This window comes from Budorcas taxicolor, chromosome 20 (genome assembly GCF_023091745.1).
Source record: "Budorcas taxicolor isolate Tak-1 chromosome 20, Takin1.1, whole genome shotgun sequence".
NCBI lineage: Eukaryota > Metazoa > Chordata > Mammalia > Artiodactyla > Bovidae > Budorcas > Budorcas taxicolor.
The window spans coordinates 44,330,615-44,357,157 of NC_068929.1; the positions used below are offsets into that span (position 1 = coordinate 44,330,615).

A 26,543-nucleotide genomic window follows, 5' to 3' on the forward strand; every position below is an offset into this window, starting at 1 on the left:
ATCTTGAGGATGGATGCCATCCACTAGGACTGAGGTAGCCAAAAACCCGAAAAGGCTTAGATTCCTGATGACTTTATGGAATCATCATTCTGCCCTGGTTTGCCCGCCTCTGGACTTCTTACAAGTGAGAGCACAAATCTCTACATTTGTTTAAATTACTATAATTAGGAGTCTTGGTTATTTGCCTACAGATATAATTCCTAATGCACCCAGGTCCTTATGAGGTACTAGACAAAAGTTGGTTAATTTGGTAACAGAACAATGTATGGCCTAAATCAAGCTATAAAACTACACCACAGGAAAATGTACAGAGTATTTTTTTCAAAATTATCATTTTTAAAGTACTATATGTAACTGTTGGTGTAAATTGAAATTAATAGTAAATATAACTAACATTTACTAAACACTCATCATGTGCCAAGAAGTTTTCTACGCATTTCACACACACCACATCATTGATTACTCTGCCTGATGCCATGAGATAAGCACTATTATTATCATTAGAAGAAACTAAGGCTTGAGGATGAGGGCAGGGTGATATCAATTTGCCAAGAGCTAGTTTGTGGCAAAGCCTCTCAGGCACATTGACAGCTGAGCTCAAAGCCTAAGCAACCAGGCTGTAAAAGGGGAAAGAAAGAGGATATAATCAGAAACACCAAGGATAGCCTTTGAATGCTGGGGACACAGGTTTGAACCCTGTTTGGTGAACTAAAATCCCACATGCTTCAGAGCAACTAAGCCCTTGAGCGGTGACTTGACAACTATAGAGAAGCTTCCACATGCCTCAATATATAGAGAATGCCTGAGCACTGCAACAAGGACTCAGCATAGCCAACTTTTTTAATAAAAAATAACAATAATAAAGACTATTTTTTAAAAAAGAAAGAAACACAAAGGATACTTTGTAGATTCTATCAAAGCACAATGTATAACTCCATGCAGTTAAATTTTCAAGCAGAAAAACTGAACTAGTGAAAAAATAAGCTTTAAAAAGTTGTCCCTCATGTTGATATATGGCAGAAATTGATACAATATTGTAAAGCAATTATTCTCCAATTAAAAATAAATTTAAATTTTTAAAAAGTTTTCCCAAAAAGAATGATGTAGACGAGATGAGATCGGCCATGTATCAATAATTCTTGAAGCTAATTGATGGATTCATGGGGATTTATTACACTACTCCTTCCACTTTTGTGTACATTTTTAATTTTCCATGTTAAAAAAGCTTTTAAAAGTTAAAAAAAAAAGTTGTCCCAAAATCACCAACAGTAAGTTATGTATATATGACTTCTCATTCACTGATATGACACAATGAGAAGGACAAACACTACTTTTGTAGTATTCTGGCCAAAGATGTATAAACTCCACTTATCACGTGAGACATTCTACAAAATAATAGACTTATTCAAAGTGTTAGGTCATAAACAACAAACAAAGATTGAAGAACTATCACAGATTAGAGAAGATTAAGAAGACACAACTTAGTGGACTGAATCCTGGAACAGAAACAGAACATTAGGAGGAAAAGTGTTAAATTTCAAATAAAGCCTGTACTTTAGTTCTTAGTATTGTACCAATGTTAGTTTTATTTTGATAAGTGCACTATGGTTACATAAGTTGTTTAAACTAGAGAAATCTGAGTAAAAGGTATACATGAACTCTCTGTTATTTTTGCAAGTTCTCTGTACATCTGAAATTATTTCCAAGGTTTTTTTTTTTTTTTCCAAAAATTACCTCTAAAAAGAAGTAAGGTCCAGAGACAAAGTTGAATTGTTTCCATCTTTCAAGGAATAGTCTTATGGTACACAAACTGTTCTAGAGCAGAAAAACAATGGAAAGCGTCCCAGTTGGTTTTATAAAGCTAATATTAACTTGACATTAAAATAGGGCTTCCTTGATAGCTCAGTTTGTAAAGAATCCGCCTGCAATGCAGGAAACCCTGGTTCAATTCTTGGGTTGCGAAGATCCACTGGAGGAGGGATAGGCTACCCACTCCAGTATGCTTGGGCTTACTTGTGGCTCAGCTAGTAAAGAATCTGCCTGCAATGTGGGAAACCTGGGTTCGATCCCTGGTTGGGAAGATCCCCTGGATCTTCTGCCTGCAATATCGCCCTACTAAAATAGGGCAGTACCACCTAAGTTTCCAGTGGTCATGTATGCACGTGAGAGTTGGACTATAAAGAAAGCTAAGCACTGAAGAATTGATGCTTTTCAACTGTGGTGTTGGAGAAGACTCTTGAGAGTCCCTTGGACTGCAAGGAGAGCCAACCCGTCCATCCTAAAGGAGATCAGTCCTGGATGTTCATTGGAAGGACTGATGTTGAAGCTGAAACTCCAATACTTTGGCCACCTCATGCGAAGAGCTGACTCATTGGAAAAGACCCTGACGTTGGGAAAGATTGAAGGCAGGAGGAGAAGGGGACAGCAGAGGATGAGATGGTTGGATGGCATCACCGACTCAATGGACATGGGTTTGGGTGGACTCCAGGAGTTGGTGATGGACAGGGAGGCCTTGTGTGCTGCAGTTCATGGGGTCGCAAAGAGTCAGACATGACTGAGCGACTGAACTGAACTGAACTGACCTAAGGGCAAGAAAACTGTCCAATCTCACTCATGATTATAGATTCAAAAATCCTAAATAAAATACTAAAAACTTAAATTGGCAATACATCTAAAAAAAAATCATGCAGACTATGTTTGATTTCAAGAATATTATAATGGCTCAATACTAGGAAATTTATTTAAAAGTATAGGTAAAATGCATTTGATAACATTCATCACTCACTTTCAATTTTTTAAAACCACACTTAATAAACCAAGGATTGTTTTAACATCTACTTCTAACAAGCTACTAAAAATTAAGTACCACCATTGTTACACAAAATTATTCTGGAGGCTATTGTCAATGGAGTAAAAACTGAAAAATAATATTCAACTATCAAAATGGACAGCTAGCTATTGCTATTATTTGAAAATGATTTTAAAAACTATTAGAACAGAAAGTTTAATATGTAGAATTCCTGTTTCTATGTAACAGCTACAAAATGTAATAGGAAGAAGTCAGGATCATAACAACAATCAGAAAACATAAAATATCTAAGAATGAACTCAGCAAGAACAATGCAAAATTTAAATAAAGAAAACTGCAAAACTTTACTATATGCATAAAAAGAGATTTTAATAAATAAAATAATTTAAAAGTTAGATGATGCAGAATTGACAGAGATGCAGGAAACAGACATTCTCATATGTTGTTGCAGAAGTGTAAATTGGCAAACCTTTTAAAGGGATAAGTTGGCAATATCCATCAAAAGATAAATGTGTATAACATTTGACCCAGAAACTCTGCTTCTAGAAGCTTGTCTTACAGATTGCACACATACATATATATATGAATGTCTGTATGTGTACGGGCTTTCCTGGTAGCTCAGCTGGTAAAGAATCCACGTGCAATGCAGGAGACTTCGATTCAATTCCTAGGTCAGGAAGATTCACTGGAGAAAGGATAGACTACCCGCTCCAGTATTCTTGGGCTTCCCTGGTGACTCAGACAGTAAAGAATCTGCCTGCGATGCAGGAGACCTGGGTTCAGTCTCTTGGTCAGGAAGATCCCCTGGAGGAGGGCATGGCAAACCACTCCAATATCCTCGCCTGGAGAATTCCCATGGACAGAGAAGCCTGGCGAGCTATAGTCCGTGGGCTTGCAAAGAGTTGAACACGACTGAGCGACTAAGCATAGCACAGCCCATGTGTATGCACAAATGCATCCCCACAGCGAGGCAACTCGATATAACATTGCTTTTATAAGAAAAAGCTGGAAACAACAAAACACCAAAAACTAAGACTGATTAAAATGCCATGTTAGCATTATAAAATACTATGTAACTATACTATAGATAATGTGATCATTTTTATTGAAAAATATTTTCTATAAATTCATATTTTTAATGAAATAGACAAGATGTACGCCTAAATATTATCAGTGTACTTTTATCTGGACAGTAGAGTTGCAACAACTTATTTTCTTCCTTGTGCTTTTCTACGTTTCTCAAAATTTCTATAATACTCATGTATTGTAATAAGCAGGAAAAAGTAATGCAAGCTTTATCCAGAGATGAATTCCAGTACCTAATTTTTGTGTACTTGCATTCTCACGCACTGTCTTCAAATTCTATGTTTGCAGTAGCCAACTTGCTAAACTCAGTAAATTTTTTTCATTTGTCACAAGTCTCTACCACTATCTCAATGACTTCAAAATTGTATTCAATAATGTAGTTACATTCTGATCTTGGGCCAAGAAGCAAAACTGCCACTCTGCTTATGTAAAGAGAGGGGAAAGGATGATGATGAGAGCAAGGAGAGAAAAACTGGGTGTTTATTCTGCAAGCCACAAGTCTTCAGTTTTATCCATTACAGGGAAAAAAATTACTTTTGCTTCAACAACTTTTCTTTATCCCCATGAGAAGTGTGATTTATTACGTTCATTCACAATGATCCATTGCTTAAGTAATTTGAATGCAGAGTTCCAAAGAATAGCAAGGAGACATAAGAAAGCCTTCTTCAGTGATCAATGCAAAGAAATAGAGGAAAACAACAGAATGGGAAAGACTAGAGATCTCTTCAAGAAAATTAGAGATAGTAAGGGAACATTTCATGTAAAGATAGGAACAATAAAGGACAGAAATGGTAGAGACCTAACAGAAGCAGAAGATATTAAGAAAAGGTGGCAAGAATACACAGAACTATACAAAAAAGATCGTCATGACCCAGATAATCATGATGGTGTGATCACTCACCTAGAGCCAGACATCCTGGAATGCGAAGTCAAGTGGGCCTTAGGAAGCATCACTACAAACAAGGCTGGTGGAGCTGATGGAATTCCAGTTGAGCTATTTCAAATCCTAAAAGATGATGCTGTGAAAGTGCTGCACTCAATATGCCAGTAAATTTGGAAAACTCAGCATTGGCCACAGGACTGGAAAAGATCAGTTTTCATTCCAATCCCAAAGAAAGACAAGGCCAAAGAATGCTCAAACTACTGCACAGTTGCCCTCATCTCACATGCTAGCAAAGTAATACTCAAAATTCTCCAAGCCAGGCTTCAACAGTACATGAACCATGAACTTCCAAATGTTCAAGCTGGATTTAGAAAAGGCAGAGGAACCAGAGATCAAATTGCCAACATCCACATAGGAAAAGCAAGAGAGTTCCAGGAAAACATCTACCTCTGCTTTATTGACTATGCCAAAGCCTCTGAGTGTGTGGATCACCACAAACTCTGGGAAATTCTTCAAGAGATAGGAATACCAGACCACCCGACCTGAATTCTGAGAAATCTGTACTCAGGTCAAGAAGCAACAGCTAGAACTGGAGATGGAACAACAGACTAACTCCAATTTGGGAAAGGAGTACGTCAAGGCTATATATTGTCACCCTGTTTATTTAACTTATATGCAGAGTACATCATGAGAAATGCTGGGCTGGAAGAATCACAAGCTGCAATCAAGATTGCTGGGAGAAATATCAATAACCTCAGATATGCAGATGACACCACCCTTACGGCAGAAAGTGAAGAAGAACCAAAGAGCCTCTTGATGGCAGTGAAAGAGGAGAGTGAAAAACCTGGCTTAAAACTCAACATTCAGAAAACGAAGATCATGGCATCCGGTCCCATCACTTCATGGCAAATAGATGGGGAAACAGTGGAAACAGTGACAGACTTTACTTTTTTGGGCTCCAAAATCACTGCAGATGGTGACTGCAGCCCTGAAATTAAAAGACGCTTACTCCTTGGAAGAAAAGTTATGACCAACCCAGACAGCGTATTAAAAAGCAGAAACATTACTTTACCAACACAGGTCCATCTAGTCAAAGCTATGGTTTTTCCAGTAGTCATGTATGAATGTGAGAGCTGGACCATAAAGAAAGCTGAGCACCAAAGAATTGATGTTTTTGAACTGTGGTGTTAGAGCAGACTCTTGAGAGTCCCCTGGACTGCAAGGAGATCAAACCAGTCTATCCTAAAGGAAGTCAGTCCTGAATATTCATTAGAAGGACTGATGTTGATGAAGCTGAAACTCCAATACTTTGGCCACCTGATGTGAAGAACTGACTCATTTGAAAAGACCCTGATCCTGGGAAAGATTGAATGCAGGAGAAGGGGACAACAGAGGATGAGATGGCTGGATGGCATCACCGACTCAATGGACATGGGTTTGGGTAAACTCCGGGAGTTGGTGATGGACTGGGAGGCCTGGTCGCAAAGAGTCAGACACGACTGAGCGACTGAACTGAACTGATAGCTTAAGTAAGCCAATATACCAAAGCAGGATCAGTGGCACATGCTTTAAGGTTTAGATCCCATCTAACTATACCTCAACTGCAATAGCAGGGAAGTGGAGCTCCACGTAAACACCCCATTTGTGATATATGCACTTACAGTTTCCCTGAAACTGCCAGTGTGTGGTACCTGAGAAAATGCTCCATGGCCTTACACTGTTGACTTCAGAGAGAATCCTAACCACACTTGGGAGGAAATGTTGTGACCTGTGATCTTGATGACAGACAGCCTCCATCACAGGTACCTTGGGAACTTCTCCAGACCCATTTTAAGGAATTAAATGCTTTGGGTCATATCTGTTAGTGGCTCCTGAACATTTTATAAGAGAAATTTAAGAGAGAGTAATCTGGAAGGGAAGCTGGCGTGCTGTAGTCCATGAGGTCGCAAAGAGCCAGACAAGACTTAGTGAATGAACTACAACAACGATCTGGAAGAAGGAGGGGTTAGTAGCAGCAACTTTCAAAATATTTTACCTCAGTTTACAGAAATGGTTATTTTATTTCTCATTTCACATTATGGTTCATTATAAATATATGTGTAACATGCATAAATATATCCATAGAAACATGCAATCACATTACTTTAAAGTTTTATGAAACCATAAGTATGCTATGTGTGATACACTTTGACATGTTCTGTTATGTTGATGTGTTAGTCTATTCCATGCTTCTAAAAATTCCATCCAGATCTTGATAAAAGTATTCCAACTGTCCACCATGGTAGCAACCCAAAGTTGAAAATGCACTCGGGAGGAGTCTTCAGGGCCTGGATTTATGATCATTTAGTCCCATAGCCTCACAAGTGGTAATATCTTTCTGCTCTGGATTCTCAGGGGAGAAAAGCTTGAGAACTTAGGAGAAGTGGGAGTATTCAGAATCACAAATTTCCAAAATTCTATCTATGGAAAGGAAATCAACCCTGAATATTCATTGGAAGGACTAATGCTGAAGCCGAAGCTCCAGTAATTTGGCCACCTGATGCAAAGGCCCAACTCATCAGAAAAGACCCTGATGCTGGGAGATTGAAGGCAGGAGGAGAAGGAGGCAACAGAGGATGAGATGGCTGGATAGCTTCACAGACTCAATGGACATGAGTTTGAGCAAACTCCAGGAGATAGCGAAGGACAGGGAAGCCTGGCGTGCTGCAGTCCATGGAGTCGCAAAGAGTCGGACACAACTGAGCAACTGAACACCACCACCTATGGAAATCACATCGACTGAAATGAGTTATTGGCCCTGTCTCACAACCCTTTTTTGACAGCCTAGCAGCAGGAGGGGAAACTGGAGGCAGAGTTACCATAGAAGGAGCTGTTGAAGAGCTCGATGTTGAAGAAGGCATAGTCCCCGCTGGTCATTCCGTGCCTGTGCGCCGCCAGCATGATCCCCCGGATGGTGTCGCTACTCGCACACATGATCACCACTGTGGGGAGGAAAAAACAGATGCGTGACATGGCCCTGCACAGAGGACAGCATCTGACATGGACCAGGAGTCTGCTAAGGTCCTGCAGAATCCTCACAAATTACTCGAGAGTTACAAAGGGCAGAAGAGTAGCTTGGCAGTGGAGAAAGCTATCTGTCACCACTGCAACCAAGTGGATGGATGCCAACGGTACCCACCATGTGAACAGACTCAGGAGCCCCCAGCTGTGGCACATCAGGGGCCCCAAACCTCAAAAGTGGCCACCTCAATCTAATCAGAAGGAAGCAGCTGCAAACCCAATTTGGGGGACAGTGATTAGAACAGTGAACCTATACCCTTTAAAATGGTCACTTTCATGAAAAACAAAAACGGCCTGAGACGTTCTAGACTAGCAGAGACTTAGGGAAACAGAAAGCTGAATGCACTGTGTGATCCTGGATTGGATCCTGGGCCTTAAAAATAATAATAATAAAATTTTTTCTAGAAAGGGCATTGTTGAGGCAACTGGAGAAATTTGAATAAGATCTATAAATTGGATAATAGTATTATGTTTGTGTTCATGTTCTTGCTTTTCATAATTCTACTGTGGTTCTATGAGTTAATGTTCTTGTTCTTGGGAAGTGCACACTTCAATTTTTAGGGGTACAAGAGCATGATGACTGTACTTACCCTCAAATAGTTCATAAAAAGATAGCAATATTTGTGCATATATATGTACAAGAGTATATATTTGGAAGGGGCAGGGGAGGGAAGGGAGAGATTTGGAATGACAAAGCATAGTGGCAGAATATTTACCACTAGTGAAAATCTGGGTGAAGGCAAGACAGAGGTGCTTTATACTTTCCTACATCCTTTCCAAAAACACAAGATTATTTCAAAATAAATCTTTTTAAAATTCTTCAAGTAAATTCCCAGATTGGCTGAATATAAGATAGTGAGACATGTCAACTGCTTCTTATACCTTACTACCATAGTGGCGCTGGCGGTAAAGAGCCTGCCTGCCAATGCAGGAGACACAAGAGACGCAGGTTCGATCCCTGGATCTGGAAGATCCCCTGGAGGAGGTAGGGCAATCCACTCCAATATTCTTGCCTGAGACTCCCACGGACAGAAGAGCCTGGTGGGCTACCGTCCATGGGGTGGCAAAGAGTCGGCCATGACTGAAGAAACTTTAGCACAGCATAGTATAGTAAATACATTTTCCTCAGAAAACAACCCAAAGGGTTTTCATTTGGCAAATCGGCGGATGCAGCAGGTAGGACAGGCTTTCTGATGTTTGAATGGAGAACACATTTTTTAAAGCTGTCTCAACACACAGAGGAAATAGATACCAAGATTCCAGGTCCCTTCCCACACGCTCTCGGTTCACATCCACACTGTCAGAGCCGAGAGGCTTTAAGCAGCTGCAGAATACTGTTCCCTGTCACGTAACAACTACAAGGGATGAAAGGGAAGAGAGACCTGGCCTTCATCCACTTATTTGGATCACTGTCGATGGCCCCTGACCCCCATGACAGCACCCGCTGTGCTTTTCTGCACACACAGAGGAGAGGAGAGGCCTGGGTGCCATAACCGCATTATCACCACACGCGCCAGCCCTGTGCCGTGTATATGTTCTTTGTAAAAGCATGGGTGAGGAATGATGCAGAACAAACTTCAGGCTGTGCCAAAGCTGCCTTGGCAACCTGCGCTGAGGGCCAGGCGCTTGCTGACATTTCGTTTACTGCACAGGTTAATTCAGAGTGTTAGGTCATGACTCTGACATTTCTTACGACATAACAGCTCAGGGTACAGGCTGAAAGCTCTGCAGAGCAAGTTTTTAAAACCATACCAAACTTCTTAAGATGTCTAACTGCAGGAGTAAGTGCTGTTTGTGCCTGGAAATAGAGTTATATATCTAGAATAAATAGTCGAATTCCAAGATGTACCAGTAACGAAGTTTTTGAAGAAATTTCTCATTACTCATTGTGACCTAAATGTTTGTTCTGCTCTCATTTGATTCTAGTCCCTTAAATGATAAGATTTAAAAAAAAAAAAAGAATAACCGAAAGAAGAAAAAAAAAGAGCCTATGCATGTGTACGAGCCAACTCACTTCAATCGAGCCTGACTCTTTGTGACCCCCATGGACTGTAGCCCACCAGGCTCCTCTGTCCAAGGGGATTCTCCAGGCAAGAATACTGGAGTGGGTTGCTGTGCCCTCCTTCAGGGGATCTTCCCAATCCAGGGATCAAACCCACTTCTCTTAATCTTCACTGGCATGCAGGTTCTTTACCACTAGCACCACCTGGGAAGACAAAAGAGCCAAGGTGCCCCACAAAACAGCCTGGATTAAGGCTGGACAAGCGGATCCCAAAAGGCTCCAGGAAGCTCTCTCTGACTGTCCAACTGCAGTCCTCATCATTTTTCTATCAACTGATCATAGTCAAGAGTCTAGTTCTAGATCACTCCCCATAAACACAACAGGACTCTGTTAGCACATGAAGTGTAGAGTCATTGTTTGGGGGGAAGAATTCTAATAACCTAACATAGGTATTTTTAGCTAATCTGAAATGAAGATTAATTTCAATGAGGACCAAAATAGTCACAAATACGTTTGTGTCAATATAGACCTGGAGGTGCCAATTAAGGAGCCAAATTGTAAACAGCAGGGTGTTAGTAAGGATGCAAAAAGGATGAGGAGGGTCAGCTGGAGGGTCCAGGCATCCAAAGGCATCAGGCCTTGATAACCTGAAGCATCCATCAGAGAGCTACACCTGGCTCAGGTCCGAACAGTCTGTGTCCTCAGGCCGGAGCACATGCTTCCCCAAGCCCTAGATGGGCCGTGCCCTACACTGGCCTGTCACTTCTTTTCTATTTTTACAGCCCTGGCCCATCTCCTCTCTTTCCTCATCACCACCAAGATCAACCCCCTCCAATGGGCACATTCTTTCTTTAAATGTCAGTACCTGCTTAAACTGAGGAAGAGTGACCTGGAGCGGCACTGGGCCTATCTAAACAGACTGGAATTATTTTAGATCTCAGCCAGTTCATGACAAATGAAACGGACATGTGGACAAATGTAGTCCAGCTCTCAAAAGGAAATCCTAACCCCCAAATTCGTGGGCTAGGTATTGTTTCCCTTCCAGAAAAGAAAACCCATAGTGCACACTGTCACCCAGTTTAAGCTGGAGCAAATGCTTAAAAACATTGGCCAAGCAGTCAGAACGCAGAGTCCTTCTAGATTTGTGGGATCTCCCCAGTCTGTCAGGGCTTTTTCATTCATGCCTAATTCAACAGCATGTATTTTTAGCAACACAACTTTATACAATATTTTGGAAGGTTTAAAATAGTGTTCACTAAAATAGCTTTCTCTTCTTCTCATGTTTCATCAGTTTACATAATGACTAATTAAACTGCATACTTATAATAAGTACAACTGGTATAAACAGATTTGTGAGAAGTGTGCTGGCAAACCTGGGAGAAGCAAGACTACCTACCAGCTTTCACCATCAGCCAAAAAAGTTTATAGAGAAAAGGAGAGCATCAGCTAATCCTGAAAGCGGCTTAAGTGGAGGTCAATTCAGATAATTCCTTCTCTACTTAAATAGATTTAAAATGTACATATTTAAATATATACTAAAGCATATTAAATATATAAATACTAACTTTGGGGGTCAAATTGTTAAAACTTCTAAAAGAGGAAATGGTGGTGTGAGTCCAAGTTTCTGGAGAGACTTTTCATCATTTTGCTCCATTTTTCCCTCCTTGCTGGAGAACTTGTGGGGTTCCACGTCACCCTCCACTCCCTGATTCCCACAATATCTTCTGTAAGTGGCTTCTCCCTATAGCAACACATTCTTGCAATCACTTGCGAAGAGGTGGCTAGAGAAGTCAATTCGGGGACCCCCGAAACAATCCAGGAAGCATGTTTGAGTGAGGGAGATACCCTTTCACCCATTTCAGCTTTCCATCTGTAGCAATCTCTAAGAGAAAGACACTTCTCATCTCCCTGTGTGCCTTCATTTATCCCCCTCTTCCCACCCCCCAAGGAAAACGAGGGACCTGTCTGATGGCTGAGTCTAGAAGAGAAAACTGGGCATACTGGATTCAGCCCTTTCTTCCTTCCTCTTTGAGGTGCATCTGCTTGCAGAGAGCATACATCATGGGCAACTTTCGCCCTGTAGTGAGGTCTGTTTGGAGTGGGGTGTGCAGCACTAGCTGTGATTTAGTGGATGACCCTGCCGAATTCTTGGGGGAAATAATAGCAGGCAGGCCCTTTTTGGCAACTGATCTAAATCCATGTTCTGCAATAGGTTCTTTATCAATAATAAAAATCTTATTTTCATATTCTCCAACTGATGCCTGCATCCATCTTCTACTTAATTCTAAACTTAGAAGGGAAAAGAGATGTTCTATGGAAGCAAAGCAAGATGTGCCATGTGCTGCAAATTGAAAATATGACAGGAGAAATTTAAAACTAAAACTCAACAGTATTTGGGAGCATCCAAAGAAATAACTAAGTAAGAGGAACTTTTTTTAAATGACAGGTGGTAAATACAAGAAAAGGGATAAGAAAAACAAAGTCTTGAATCAGAAAGTCTAACATCTTTGGTTAAAAACTCTGACCAACTGCTCGGTCATTTACCCCAGCCTATTCTAAAAATAAATCACTCTTGTATTGATTAAATGCTGTTATCACCATAGTTGTTATGCAGGCCAAGAATAATGACATATTAATAACCAAAAAAGATAAAACTACAGTTCTTCATACAAAAATGTTGTGTGCACAATAATTCTGGTTCTGCGTCTTATAAGATATATGACAAAGCAACTGCTCACTTTTATTGCTTGAAAAAATATTTTTAATGCCTCTTTATAAAAGTAAATTTATTACTGAGTGTTAAATATTGAGGGCATAGTTGACTTTTTAAAAACAATGTTTAAAAACAGTGCTCACATGCATGTATTTTAATGATATACATTGGCTATGACTTGTGAGAAAAAAAATGTTTATTATTGACTTTGATAGTAAACCCCTAAGAAGAATAAATAATACCCCTCAGTGTTTAATTCTATAGCACACATATAGCCAAATTAAATTTTAGTCATATTATCAAGATGGTGGCATTATTAGTTTAACCCTTTAAGAGATTAAAACTTTTGTGATCTGATTTTAAAGATAAACTTCAAGTCCAAAAAAGAAAGTGCTAAAAATTTATCTCCAAAAGAGGGAGGAAAAAGACTCCCTAGTTCTATGATGTTTAATGTGGAATTTTCAAAGACAAAAACAGTTCCATTTTACACTTGAGTTGAGCAGAAATCAGAACCACCAAACACTGGTCTAAACAGGCCTGATTCTCACCCCACCTCTGTTTCACAGAGGAGGAAACTCTGAGAAAGTCAGGAAGTGACTTGGGCAGGCCCTGCAGCAGTTGAGTGCAGCCACCAGATCCAAAGGGTCTGCTTCTCACCTCTGGGTTCTCTTCCCATGGTGTGGTCTCACTTCGTGAGAAAGGAGATTATCTCTGTAGATATGCCCTGACTGGGGATTCCTTGGCAGTTGGGTGGTAAAGAACCTGCCTGCCAAGCAGGAGACTTGGGTTTGATCTCTGGGTCCAGAAGATCCCCTGGAGAAGGAAATGTCAACCCACTCCAGTATTCTTTCCTGGAGAATCCCATTGACAGAGGAGCCTGGTGGGCTGCACACAGTCCATGAGAACACAGAGTCAGACACAACTTAACAACATTGGGCCTCGGCTACCCCCATTATAACTGGAGTCTGATAGCAGCCCAAGCTCCCTGGCCAGTGAATGCCTGAGGCAGGCTAAGAGCTCTGAAAATTCAAACTCTACTCAGTCATTGTATTGGGCCCCTATTTAACCCATTAACCACTTTTGGTGAAGTAAAGGTGATCAGTAAAACTTAAGAGACCCCCAGAGAGAGCTGTTACCAAACATCTTTCTCTCTTGAGTGTAGGGAATTTCAGCTGAGGGGAGAGGGCTTAGGGGGAGAAATTATTTTGATTTTTTATTTCTGAACATCTGCCAAGTCACTGTCAGAAATATTTTTTAGAGTAAGAATGGTAACTTTATCACCTGCAAAACATACGGGTCAGCCAAGCAAACTTTGACCACTAAATTCAAACTTGGAAGAGAAAAAGTAAAGAAACTTGGGAACATCTGCTTTTTGGAATTGAAAAAATAGCAGCACCAGACTATAGCCCAAGCTCTTCGAAGCCCCCCCGCCCCACCCCTCCCTACCCCCTGGCTCAGCCACACCATGTGAGGCCGAGGGGCCCCCCGGTGGCCTCGATCTGCCCTCATCCGGGCTGACCTCGACCACGAATTCCAGGCCATGTGCGCAGAGAGTCACGGCCGGCACTAAGACCTTCAGGGCGGTGGCAGCACAAATACATTGGCCAACCGCGGTTCTTGCCGGTAGGGGGACACACCCCCATCCCCAGCCCAAGCTGGGAAGTCTAGCTCCAGGCCCTTGAGAGCCTAGGGCTGAAGAACGCTGTTCGGGGTCTGCAGTGACCTGGGGACTGAGAACAGGAAAGAAGTAGATGTGACTTTCTCGGCCCGGCGTGGCGAATCCGCCGCCCTTGGATACAAGTGCCCTTTTTCATAATCAGCAAAGCCGGCGCCCTGCCTGCTTGGCTGGCAGGAATTCGGCGCAGACAGCCTGGAGTACGAACGCTCAAAACTTGGCCATGCCTCCCCACTGTCAACACCTCGAGCCTCTTCACTCTAAAGAGTGCGTTCACTCCGAGTGCGGGGTGGCCAAATTGGGAAGGGGATGGCCGCAGCGCCCTCTTCTCACCTGTTCCCGAGACCCCCTGCCTCCGGTTGCGCTGATCCCACGACCAGCGCCCAGGTGACCAGCCATGCCAAGTCGTAAGCTACCCCTGCGCCTGGCTCTGCCCCTCTCCCCTTCCGTCTCCCCGCGTGGGTAGCGGAGAGCTTTACTGGAATTGCGCCACTGACAATCCAGGCGCGTGAGCCCTGAGCGGGTGCTGGCGGGATCCCGCAAGCGAGCGTTTTCACCCCAAACCTGACACCGGTAAGGAGGAAACTGCGCTGTGCTGGGTTCTCCGCCCGCCTTCGCACAGGTCCCCTGGGCAGTAAAATGAGCCGCACTGGGGGATTCTGCGATTCTGTATCCGTGACCACCCGCTTCTCCTCCCAGCCCCTAGAACCATAGCCACTATCCTCAACCTTGAGCTCTTTGGCCAGTCTCGTGGTTATTCAAACCCCCACAGACCCGCAGAGAAAACTGGAGAGGGAAAGGAGGTTCAGTGCCTGCTTCTCCAGCGCGCGCCCTCTCCCAAAGCCTAGCTGCGCGCACTGGCGACCAAGACGCTGAGTGCGCCGGGGGCAATGGGTGTCGCCAGGGTCCAAACACTGGGAGGCATTTTTTATGGAAACCACAGAAGCCCGTTTATAAGGGGCTGGAGGGGCCATGGAAGGAATGAGAAGGGCGATACAATGAGCCTTTAAAAGAAAGCTGAGATCTGTGGAAGGAGCAGCAAGGGAAACCCGGAGACCGGAGCTGACCATGAGGCGCCGCGCGGGCTATGGAACTCAGTGCGCTTCCTCGCTAGGAGCGGGCGCACGTCGGAAAAGGACCCGGTAACAAGTTCTTTGGCCCTTGTCACGCTTTGAGACCGTGGTTAGAGCCGAGTACCCGCAGTGAGCCCCTAACCCGGCGCTGGACATAAGAGAACGAGAAAGAAAAAAACCCAAGAGGTTTGACAGCACCTGTTGGACCAGGGCCCGAGCCCGAGAAGGCTGCCTGCTCACATGCCCCACCCACAGGCTCCATCACTTCCCCAGGACCCTCTACGTACACCCCACCATAACCATGGGTGATGGTCGAAGGTCGTCGCAGCCAGACTACGCACTCTCGGGGCAGTCCCGGTGGGCGCTCCCTACTCTGATCCTCAGTGCAGCAGGGAGTAGTGGGGTCTCCAGGGGAGCAGACAGGCATGTAGGCAGAGCCGCGGAAAGGGGCTGGGTTAGGGCCGGGGACCCGGGGCGCACTGCTGCTCACCTCGCTCACTGGCCTGGATGTGGCGCACGATGTCCTCCAGATCCAAGTCTTTGGTCTCATCGAAATTATAGGCGGACGTGTGCAAGCCTTCCTCCTGGAAGACCTCATGGACCCCCTCGAGGGTGAAGAAGCAGTTCCGCTCCAGCTTGTCGTCGCTGTAGACCAGCACGGCGCGGCTCCACTGGTGGTGGCGGAACAGGGCGAGCATCATCTCGCCCATCTTGGCGTACGAGGGTGCCACGCGCGTAAGGTGCGAGTACTCCGTGTCCTTATGCTGGAAGCCGGCTGCCAGGGCCCCGGCAGACAGCATGGGGAGGTCCCAGTGCGACGCTAGCCGGGCCACCGGCGCCGCCGCGTACTCGCACACCGGCCCCAGGATGAGATCCGGCTTGGCTCCACGCGCCGCCGCCACGCGGTCCACCAGGCTGAAGAGTGCGCGGTTGCCGCAGTCCGAGTCTTCGTAGGCCACCTGGAAGCGAGTGCCGGCTGGCAAGAGCCGCCTCCCGGTCTCGTTGCCCTCCACGCTGCGCAGCGCATACTCGATGGCCGGTCGCACCCGAGCCAGGGAGAACAGGTAAGAGTCGTCCTGAGGCAACAGCACCAGAACCTCGATCTTCTGCGGCGGCAGCGCCTCTCTCTCCCGGCGCCCGCCGCCCGGGCCCGCGCCCCCGCCGCCACCGCCACCAGTGCAGCCGGCCAGTAACGCCCAACCGAGCAGGACGCACGCGGAGAAAGTGAGCACCAGTAGGGACGGCATCGTGCCGCAGAAAAGCGCCTGCCCTCGCTGCGGACTCGCCCTCTGCCCCCCACCCACCCTACCTCTTTCCTGCCCACTCCTCTCCGAGGTCCCTGCGCCCCCTTGGGCGCTCTAAGAAAAAATAAAAGAATACCCCCTTCACTAACTCGCCAAAAGAGAGGAAGAGTCCTCCTTTGCAATGCCACTCGTTTAAAAAAAAGAAAGAAAAAGAAGACAGAAAAAGTTAACCGGGTGTAAACCTGTACTCCTATATTTATATATACACTTTTTATAAATACATAGATTAACCCTCCCTTGATATATACTATTTTGCTTAGAGGTGGCTTCTTATATGGGCGTTGCTAAGGTTGCTTTGGAAAGCGCATTTGTAAAAGAAGAAAAAGTTAGACTTGTCCAAGTGCTTGTAATTGACGGTGCATCTCCCTCGCGTTTGATCTCATTGATTCGCGCCGGTTCCCGGATCCATAACCCGCGTTTAAATAGCGTGGCAGCGGCTGAGCGTGTTACCACACAAGGCGCGCAGAGGCCGGGCTGGTATTTCCAGCGGGTGGGGAGGGTGGGGGTGGGGAGCGGTGGGGGCTGGGCTAGGGGAGTCTCTTATTAACATTCTTACATCGGGGCTCCTCCTCCCCGCACCCCTACTCTTCCCACCCCTTCCCTGTCCCTCACTCCCACTCCCCGCCAGCCCTTTTGCCTTTTCCTTAAAGCCGCAATCGCTCACTTCTACAGCCGCGGAAGCCCCCACAGAGCTACGCCGCCACCAGGGTCCCCGCCTCTCCCGGGCCCGGCACGCGGCAGCTCTGTCTCCAGCTCCGGGCTTTAAAAATGGAAATGTGTTTAAAAGTAAAGAAACGCGAGCAGACACACACACACACACACACACACACACACACACGTCTTGCAAAAAAATAAATAAAACAGGATTAAGGGGAAGGATGGCCCCAGAAATTGGTGGTTTGGTTGACAAACAAACAAATACCCTGGATCCCGTTTGCTCTCACCTCTCTCTCACTCCAGCCACAATCTCTCCAGACGCGCCAACTTGGGACGGGCTCTCGACCTTCGCGGTCCCCTGGCGCAAGGTCAGGAAACAGGGACCAAGGTCCTGGGGCAGACGGCGCGGTCGAGGGCCTGGAACGCCCAGCTGCCAGGGCGTCCTCGCCCCCCCCCCCCTTCTTCTCCCGCTCCCCACCCCTGGCAGCACCTCCCCGCGAGCCGCGCGGGTTCGCGCCGGAGTCGCCGTGCCGCGCGGGATCCAATGTCCCAGCGCACCCACATCTCCCGCGGCGCGCGGCGAGCAGAAAAGCGAAACTTGTTGCTTCCAAAGGGAAAAACGGTTCTTCTGAAGGTAGCAGAAAGCTTGAAAAGCATCTCCAAGGCGTCCTCTGGGCTTTACGTGCTAAACCAGGTAACTAAACAAAGAGACCTTCTCCCTAAAGCTTCACCCCTGAGGGTCCCCCGGGTGCAGGCGCGTCATCAGCGGCCATCCGTGCGCTCGGAAATCCCAACGCTTCTCCCCGGTGTTCCGGATCCTGCAATGCGGAGGAAGGACCTGCGGCCAAGACCCAGTCGCTTGTCACTTGTCACAGGCAGGCACAGCAGCGGGGGAAACGAGGATGGACACGGTCGTGGAGAAGTCGGTGGCCGGAGGAGCCTCGCCAGGGTCCGCCGAGCTGCGGGGCAGGTTCGAAGGGAACTTGACCCTTCGATCGTGGTAACACGCCGAGGTCATTTGCAGTATGAACGTGCTATATTGGATTGGTGAATTCTGATATTTAAGACCCACGAATTAAAATAAATTAGAAAATGTTTTCAAAGGTCTTTCATTTGACTGGGCGTCCGCGTCCACAAATTTCTATTCGTCTTAGACCAACGCCCTCTTTCGGCAGAAAATTGTAGCCGACTTGTATCCCCGATGCCATCATCCCGAGTTCGCTTTTTTGGTCTTATGTTTTGTTTTGTTTTGTTGAAAGCCGAGGCCTCAAAGAGCAATCGCTCTCATTTATGAGGATGAAAAAGGCAAATTGGGGCTTCCGGAGATGTTACAACTTCAGGCATCAGCGCTCATCAGCCTTGCCAGCACCCTTCTTATCGCTCTTTGTGGCACCGTAAATATAATGATGAGTAACGTTTCACCCTCCAGGGCTTTTAGATTTCACTTTATGCACTGCGATCCCTGAATCTTCAAATAGGATCTTCTAACTCTTGTGGAAACTTTCATTTAATTCCACAAAAAACGTAGTCTTCACACACTGGAAATTAAGATTTAAGGCTTCACAGTGATTTAAAAAAAAAAATTCCCCCTGAACTCCTAGGAAGGAGAGAAAGAGAGAGAGAGAGAGAAGAAGGAAAGGAGGGAAGGAAGGGAGAGAGGGAGAGAGAGGCTAAATCCCGAATTCCAAGGGTCTTAACGAAAGTGGTTGCCAGGAGACGTGAAGGAACCAGGGTTTGCTATTACTGCTCGCTCTGCTCTGTGTCTGGGGAACACTGGCCAATGGCGATTTGATGCTGCGCACGGTGTAGCATAGCTTAGTCGGAAAGGCTGGGGTGACCGCGGGCGAGAACGCCTCTCCCCTTGCAGGCGCTGCCCATTCGCGCCAAGGGTCACGGGCAGGGCAGTGCCTTTACGGTGGACTGAGTATCACAGCCTCTGAGGGGCCTTTGCATCAGAGTTCTCAGCTTCCAGTTTGTCATTCAAGAGCCCTGACAAACTAAGCCCTGTAAGGGAAGAGCCCCCAATCTAGGCAGCTGAACCAGGGAATCCGGTGCTCAAAACACCCCTTACATTTTTCCATTGAGCAGAAATTAGGATGTATTTGTTGAGGTATAACTGACATATGACACTATATTAACTTCAGGGATATAACGCAATGATTTGATACTCATATATACTATGAAATCATCTCCACAACTCTAGTTGACATCGTCACCATATAGAGTTAGAAAACAAAAATTTTTGTGTGATAAGAACTTTAATCTCTGCTCTTCACAACTTTCAAGTATGCCATATGGCGTTACTAGCTATAGTCACTATGCTATACATTACATCACCATGATTTAATCATTTTATAGAAATTAGGATTTTAAGTTTTTTAAATGAAAATAGGCACAATATTATAGGAAGAACTGCCAAGTAATATGAGTATATGGACTTAACATTACCAATTTATTCTCTTTCCATCAGACTTACCCTGGCAGCTGAGAGGGTGTGTGAATATCATGAATATCATGGAGTTCTCCAATCTTATGGCTGGAAAAACTTTCAGTTCAGTTCAGTTGCTCAGTCGTGTCCGACTCTTTGCGGTCCCATGAATCGCAGCATGCCAGGCCTCCCTGACCAACTCCCGGAGTTCACTCAAACTCATGTCCATCGAGTCCGTGATGCCATCCAGCCATCTCATCCTCTGTCGTCCCCTTCTACTCTTGCCCCCAATCCCTCCCAGCATCAGAGTCTTTTCCAATGAGTCAACTCTTCGCATAAGGTGGCCTAAGTATTGGAGTTTCAGCTTTAGCATCAGCCCTTCCAATGAACACCCAGGACTGATATCCTTTAAAATGGACTGGTTGGATCTCCTTAGAAGTCACCTAACCTGAGACATTTTGCTCTCTAAGTGAGGAATCTAGGCCAAAGAATATAAATGTCATACTTTTTGTGCCTCTTCACCCCCTGGAAGATATTTTTTAATGGCATTGAATTAGAAATAAATATTTATTACACTATGTAAAAAAGGGTTGGGAACAAAGCTAAATGCCATTTAAAAGTAACATTTTATATCAAAAATTTATTTTATTTGTTGCTATTTTGAAAACTTGCAGCATAGTAAGAAAGATACTAATAGATTGTAGTCTAATTTTTACAGCATCATGATCATAAAGATGAATCAAACTATGTAGGTAGGAAAAAAGAAAAAAGGAGTAACTCATGCCTTGGACTCAATTTTTAAACATTATTCTCTTCAATTCTGTAAAACACTGAAATGGGAGGCAGGAGAGGGAGGGAGAAGCACTTTTTTTAACATTCGAAGGATTACTAACCTTTTCACTGAATGCGTTCTTTCTGACTACAATTCTGAATGAAAACAAAAGAAAGTTACAGGGAAATGCTGCAAAATAAAATTAGCCAAATGAAAAGCAATGTTAGCCCTAAATGTGATATTATAGAAACCAACACACTTTTAATAAGATTTAGATCTCTTTTCATCAATATCTATAAATCATGTTTTTTAACTTTATTACTAAAATCAAGTGGCAAGTTTTCTATGAAGTATTCAGCTGTTTGTTTTCCATCTGTGAAATGAAATCATGTCTCTATGGCATTACTCTGCCAACAGGGAAAACAGCATTCTATAGGGAACTTCAACCAGCCATTGTTTGAAACATACATGCCATCAGAACAAAGTTTTCTCCACCAGTTGTCACAGTCTGTACCATCTCCTTCAGAAGGCTGGCTGCAATTTCTAAAGTAAGTGACTTTCAAAATGACTCTCCCCTCCCTGTTAAGCCAGCCCTGAAGTCATACTGAAGAATAATGCGATGAAGCCTGTAGCCCACAAAGAAAGTATCTTATGGGAACAGAATTGTTGAAAACACACTTCCCCCTAGAGGCAGAAAACATGAAAGAATATTACATGTAATTCAAGAACGTTTCTGTAACTCAATGAGTGCTGAGATTTTGGTTTTAACATACAGTTGATTCTTTAGAGGGAGATATGGGAAGAAAATCAATAAATGGCCAAAACACAAAAAATTAAATTGAAAACTTGCCTCTAGGCTTTAGCTTTCCTTAGCAGAAACTTTGTTAATTGATCTCTTCCCTTCTTTTATACAAATCTACAGTTTTTTCCCAGCATTATAATAATAGCAATTACATATATTTATTTAAGTTTAAACTTATGATTTAATTTCACCAGAAAATGCAGTTAAATGTGGTCTCGAAGGACCCTTTTGAAAATGCAGCCCCAGTAGATTTAGCTCCTTATGGTCAGATTTGTTTCTGTATTACAATGTATTTGTAACTGTCCTCCTCACTTTCCATCAACCGCAATCTCTCTTCGTTTCTTTGGAAATCTTCTGAGATAGAATGACATTAGAAACACTTCTGAAAAATGTAGAACTCTAATGTGATTTAGTCTGAGTTTCTGGCATGAGGTTTTCTGGATTGGCAAGCTACATCAAGATTTCTCACCGTTGATTTATAGACCAGTTATTTAATATAAATCATGAGATTCACAAAGATAAGTGTATGTGCCTCAACATCATCCATGCCAATTCTGACTCCATTTAATTGGTTTACATAGTTGTACATGGCCTTATGTCAAAAAGGACTTCAGAAGGCATGTAAAAACATAAAATGGAATTTTAGAGAATTTTCCTCAGGGCAAAATGCACAGCCATCGCATCCTACTCTCCCACTTTTTTTTCTTAAGGTTTTACTGACTATTCCAAGCTTCAGCAACAGTCACTTCTCCCATCTGAGTTCCCACAGCATCCTTTGGGGTCGTGATCACATGCGATTTTATTTCCAGAAATTTTATTTCCATTTACAAGGAGCCAATCTGGGTGGGGATCCAGTTCTCAGGGTGATATCCTGTGGGAATAAAACGCATTTAGAAGCCTCTCAGTGTGTCCCAAGGTTATCTCCTCACCTATCTGCCCTTTAGTTTCCCCTTTCCCTCAGTTTTCCCCTTCCAAAATGGAGATAATAATCTTGTCCTGGTGTTGTAGAAAAGTCAAGGAAAAAAAAGATGTACAGTGCTTTGTATAAGTAGGAAATTAATAAATGGCAGCTGTTATTACATTCCCTTCAATACCTGGTGAAGAGCATTATACCAAGTAAGTGTTTGAACGATGTTCCATATAAATTCATCATGGAATGAATTAATTAATTAATTCAAAACCCAAAACCAGGATGGCTTATGCATACCTTGTTTGGAATTATCTATTGCCTGATCACAACAGACTTTACTTAACAAGGCTCTGTAATAGTGGCTTCTTTGGAGGAACTCTTTTGGCAAATCACTTTGATATTAGGTTTCCCTGGTGGCTCAAAGGGTAAAGAATCTGCCTGCAATGCGGGAGACTCAGGTTCAGTTCCTGGATGGGGAAGATCCCTTGGAGAAGGGAGTGGCCACCCACTGCAATATTCTTTGCTGGAAAAGTCCATGGACCTAGGAGCCTGGTAGGCTACAGTCCATGGGGTTGCAAAGAGTCAGATATGACTAACAATTGATGTTGGCCCTAGATTCCCAAACTGAGATATTTCCTGGTAAGCTTGAGACAGGAGTTTGTTCAGTGTTCTGTCCTCTGCATAGTAGGCCAAAGAGAACCAGAGCTCGTATTTGCTACCCTACGGCTGCCCTTCACACTTTTTTTTTTTAATAGAATATTATTTAATTATTTATTGTTGTTTAGTTGTGAAATTATTTATTTTGGGCTGTGCTGAATCTTTTTTTAATTTATTTTTTAACTGAAGGTAAATTGCCTTACAATGTTGTGTTGGTTTCTGCCATACAACAACGTGAATCAGCCATAATTATATATTATTATATATAATTATGTTCCCTCCCTCTTGAGCCTGCCTCCCCTCCCTCTACCCTACCCCTGTTGGTCATCATAGAGTGTCAGGCTGGGCTCCCACGCTATACAGCAACTTCCCACCACCTATCTATTTTACACATGATAGTGTCTGGTCAATGCTACTTTCTCCAGGAAACCCTCCTACACTGTTGGTGGGAATATAAACTGATACAGCCATCATGGAGAACAGCATGGAGATTCCTTGAAAACTAGGAATTAATCTACAATATTAGCCAGCAATCCCATTACTGGCATATACCCTGAGAAAAACATAATTGAAAAAGACATATGTACCCCAATGTTCATAGCAGCACTATTTATAATAGCCAGGACATGGAAGCAACCTAGATGTCCATCGACAGATGAATGGATAAAGAAGATGTGTTACATATACACAATGGAATATTGCCTGCGTGTGTGCAAGCTCAATCATTCAGTCATGTCTGACTCTTTGCGACCCTGTAGATTGTAGCCCACCAGGTTCCTCTGTCTCAAACGGTAAAGAATTTTTCTGCAATGCAAGAGACTCAGGTTCGATCCCTGGGTTGGGAAGATCCCCTGGAGAAGAGAGCAGCTACCCACTCCAGTATTCTGGCCTGGAGAATTCCATGGACTGTATAATCCAGGGGGTTGGACACGACTGAGCGACTTTCAGTGTGTCAAGGATGGTGGTGTTCTATAGCTTAAACCTATTCCATCAGACATTCACTTGTTTTTGTTCAAAGATATGATCTGACCCAAGTTATATTTAAATCTGTGTGATAGTCATAATAGTCAAATGTGCAATGTTTAAGAGAAACATTATCAGGACAAAAATAGATCAAATTTCACCTTGTAGACATCTTATTACATTTTGTGAAAATCAAAAAATTGTATAAAAATAATTTTCCTGTTATTATTTTATCATGATATTGAACAGTTTATAATGCAAATTAATCAGCACTAATCCACTAGAATGTAAACTCCATGAGAGCTGGGATTATTTTTTTCCTTATCCTCTATGACAAAGTAAGCACTTGAAATTTTACTTCACCAGTAATAAACCCAAAGAACGCAAGTTTCCTATAAAACAGAATTTAGAAGAAAAATAATAAAACAGTGAAAGGAAAAATGTAATTCAAAGAGAAATTAGCTCATATTTATATATTCATAGATATAACTTCTGAAATAATTTTTTAAACATTCAGATACCATCATGTTGTACTTGTGATTATGCAAGCAATATAAGAAGCCAAATACCTAAATACTAACTTTAAGAGATCTTCATACATTGATATACCAGCACCTCATCATTCATACCTAATTTTTATTTCCTTGCTAAGAGAAAAATGCAGTATCCTAAAAAAATTTTTTTAATCATTATCTTTTATAATGCTATGAACAGTAATTAAAGATGATGAGGAAAATTTGTCTTACCATCATGTGCAATGTTGTGAGATATAGTTTTTTGTTTCTTTCCAGCAAGTACATTCCATGAGGTATTAAATCTTGGATAGCTGATGCATAAGACTAAAATAGAATAGTATGCCATGAGGAAAACATCAGGAAAATTCTTGACATTTGCCCTCTCGTATTTTTGGTGATCAGGTTGTGACACCAGATTTCGCCCTGACATTAGTGGAGAAAACTGTTTAATCAAGCTAACATTGTTACTTCAATTTTTAGTAACTCCTCTAACATTAATGCTCTTCTTTTCTCTTCATCCTTCCTACAAAAATATTCCCTTTTCAGTCTTTCTGTTCTTTTTCCCTTTACTAACTGCCTGGGGAAAATAGTAAGAGTTATTTTAATTTGAACCCTGTTGCTTTTGGAAGTCTGGAGGTAAAAAATGGAAATGACTCTCCTCTTGGGTAATCTCTCATATTTGAGTGTATATAAATGAACAAATTGTCTCAAATTGCAAGTCACTCATGTTCTAGTGAATCACCTTGGGGTTTTTGTTTAACTTCATGTACACATTTTTTAATTAACCATATCCTCCATTCTTGGCACATTCATGATCAATCTGCAAGGTTCTTGTCTTAAGTTCTCCCTTGATTTCTTCCTTCACATTCCAAATATGCCATAGATATAAGTCTGTATTCTTGAAAAAGAGTGTTTCTTGTGCATGCGTGTGTTATTCCAGTACAGAAGTTATATTATGCTCTTTCTTATGTTCGCAGAGAGTATCAAAGATCGATCTTAACAAAACTATTAGAAGAAAATTCTACATCATTAACTTTGTTTTATTTAATTTTTAGAACTGGTCATCTCTTTTTTCTAACTTTAGCATGGAATAATAGTCACATATAATCAGACATATTTAAAGTGTACATTGTGATGACATGATATACTGTTGTTTTTACCGGGGAGGTGAGCACTGGGGCCTCCCAGCAGCCATGTTGCTGGCCACCTCAGGTCGTGGTCCTCAGTGTTTTAAAACTTAGTTTTATTACTTTTGAATACTGAAGAGTGTCCTACCACATTTTACTTGTTCGTTCTCCTAGATTTTTTAAAATTATCTTTTATTGGAGTATGGTTGACTTACAATGTTGTGTTAGTTTCAGGTGCACAGCGAAGAGAATCAGTTATCAGTTCAGTTCAGTCGCTCAATCGTGTCTGACTCTTTGCGACCCCATGAGCGGCAGGCCTCCCTGTCCAACACCAGCTCCTGGAGTCCACCCAAACCCATGTCCATGGAGTCGGTGATGCCATCCAACCATCTCATCCGCTGTCATCCCCTTCTCCTCCTGCCCAGAATCCCTCCCAGCGTCAGGGTCTTTTCCAATGAGTCAACTCTTCGCACGAGGAGGCCAAAGTATTGGAGTTTCAGCTTCAACATCAGCCCCTCCAATGAACACCCAGGACTGATCTCCTTGAGGATGGACTGGTTGGATCTCCTTGCAGCCCAAGGGACCTTCAAGAATCTTCTCCAACACCAAACTTCAAAAGCATCAATTCTTCAGCACTCAGCTTTCTTTATAGTCCAACTCTCACATCCATACATGACTACTGGAAAAACCGTAGCCTTGACTAGACAGACTTTTGTTAGATGGAATCAGTTATACATATAACCACTCTTTTTCAGATTCTTTTCCCATATAGATCATTACAGAGTACTGAGTAGCATTCCCTGTGTTTAGAGTAGGTTCTTATTAGTATCTGTTTTATGTACAGTAATACTTGTTGTTGTTGTGCGGTCACTCAGTCGTGTCCGGCTTTCTGCAGCCACATGGACTGCAGCACACCAGGCTTCTCTGTCCTTGTCAATCTCAGTCTCCCAGTTGGTCCCTCCCCCTCTTCTCCCTTGGTAACCATAATTTTGTTTTCTACATCTGTGACTCTATTTTTGTTTTGTAAATAAGTTCACTTGTACCATTTCTTTTAGGTTCTACATATAAGCAATATCATACGATATTTGTCTTTCTGTCTGACTTACT

At 43.2% G+C, this 26,543-nt stretch overlaps 2 protein-coding genes across 2 annotated transcripts in view; one reads left to right on the forward strand and one right to left on the reverse strand.

Moving 5' to 3' along the window:
- Positions 1-16,548, reverse strand: part of NPR3 (natriuretic peptide receptor 3) — a 72,976-nt gene extending 56,428 nt beyond the window's left edge. The window contains exons 1-2 of the mRNA XM_052659178.1: positions 15,792-16,548; positions 7,637-7,759 (exon numbers count right to left, since the gene is read on the reverse strand). Of these exons, the coding sequence (XP_052515138.1) occupies positions 7,637-7,759; positions 15,792-16,548 (880 nt within the window). The remainder of the gene's footprint in view (positions 1-7,636; positions 7,760-15,791) is intronic.
- A 331-nt stretch (positions 16,549-16,879) lies between these two features.
- Positions 16,880-18,329, forward strand: LOC128066022 (uncharacterized). The gene is made up of 3 exons (XM_052659102.1): positions 16,880-17,082; positions 17,566-17,956; positions 18,138-18,329. Exons 1-3 carry the CDS (start codon positions 16,880-16,882, stop codon positions 18,264-18,266), a joined length of 723 nt encoding a protein of 240 aa, XP_052515062.1. The 3' UTR covers positions 18,267-18,329.
- Positions 18,330-26,543: the final 8,214 nt, after the last annotated feature.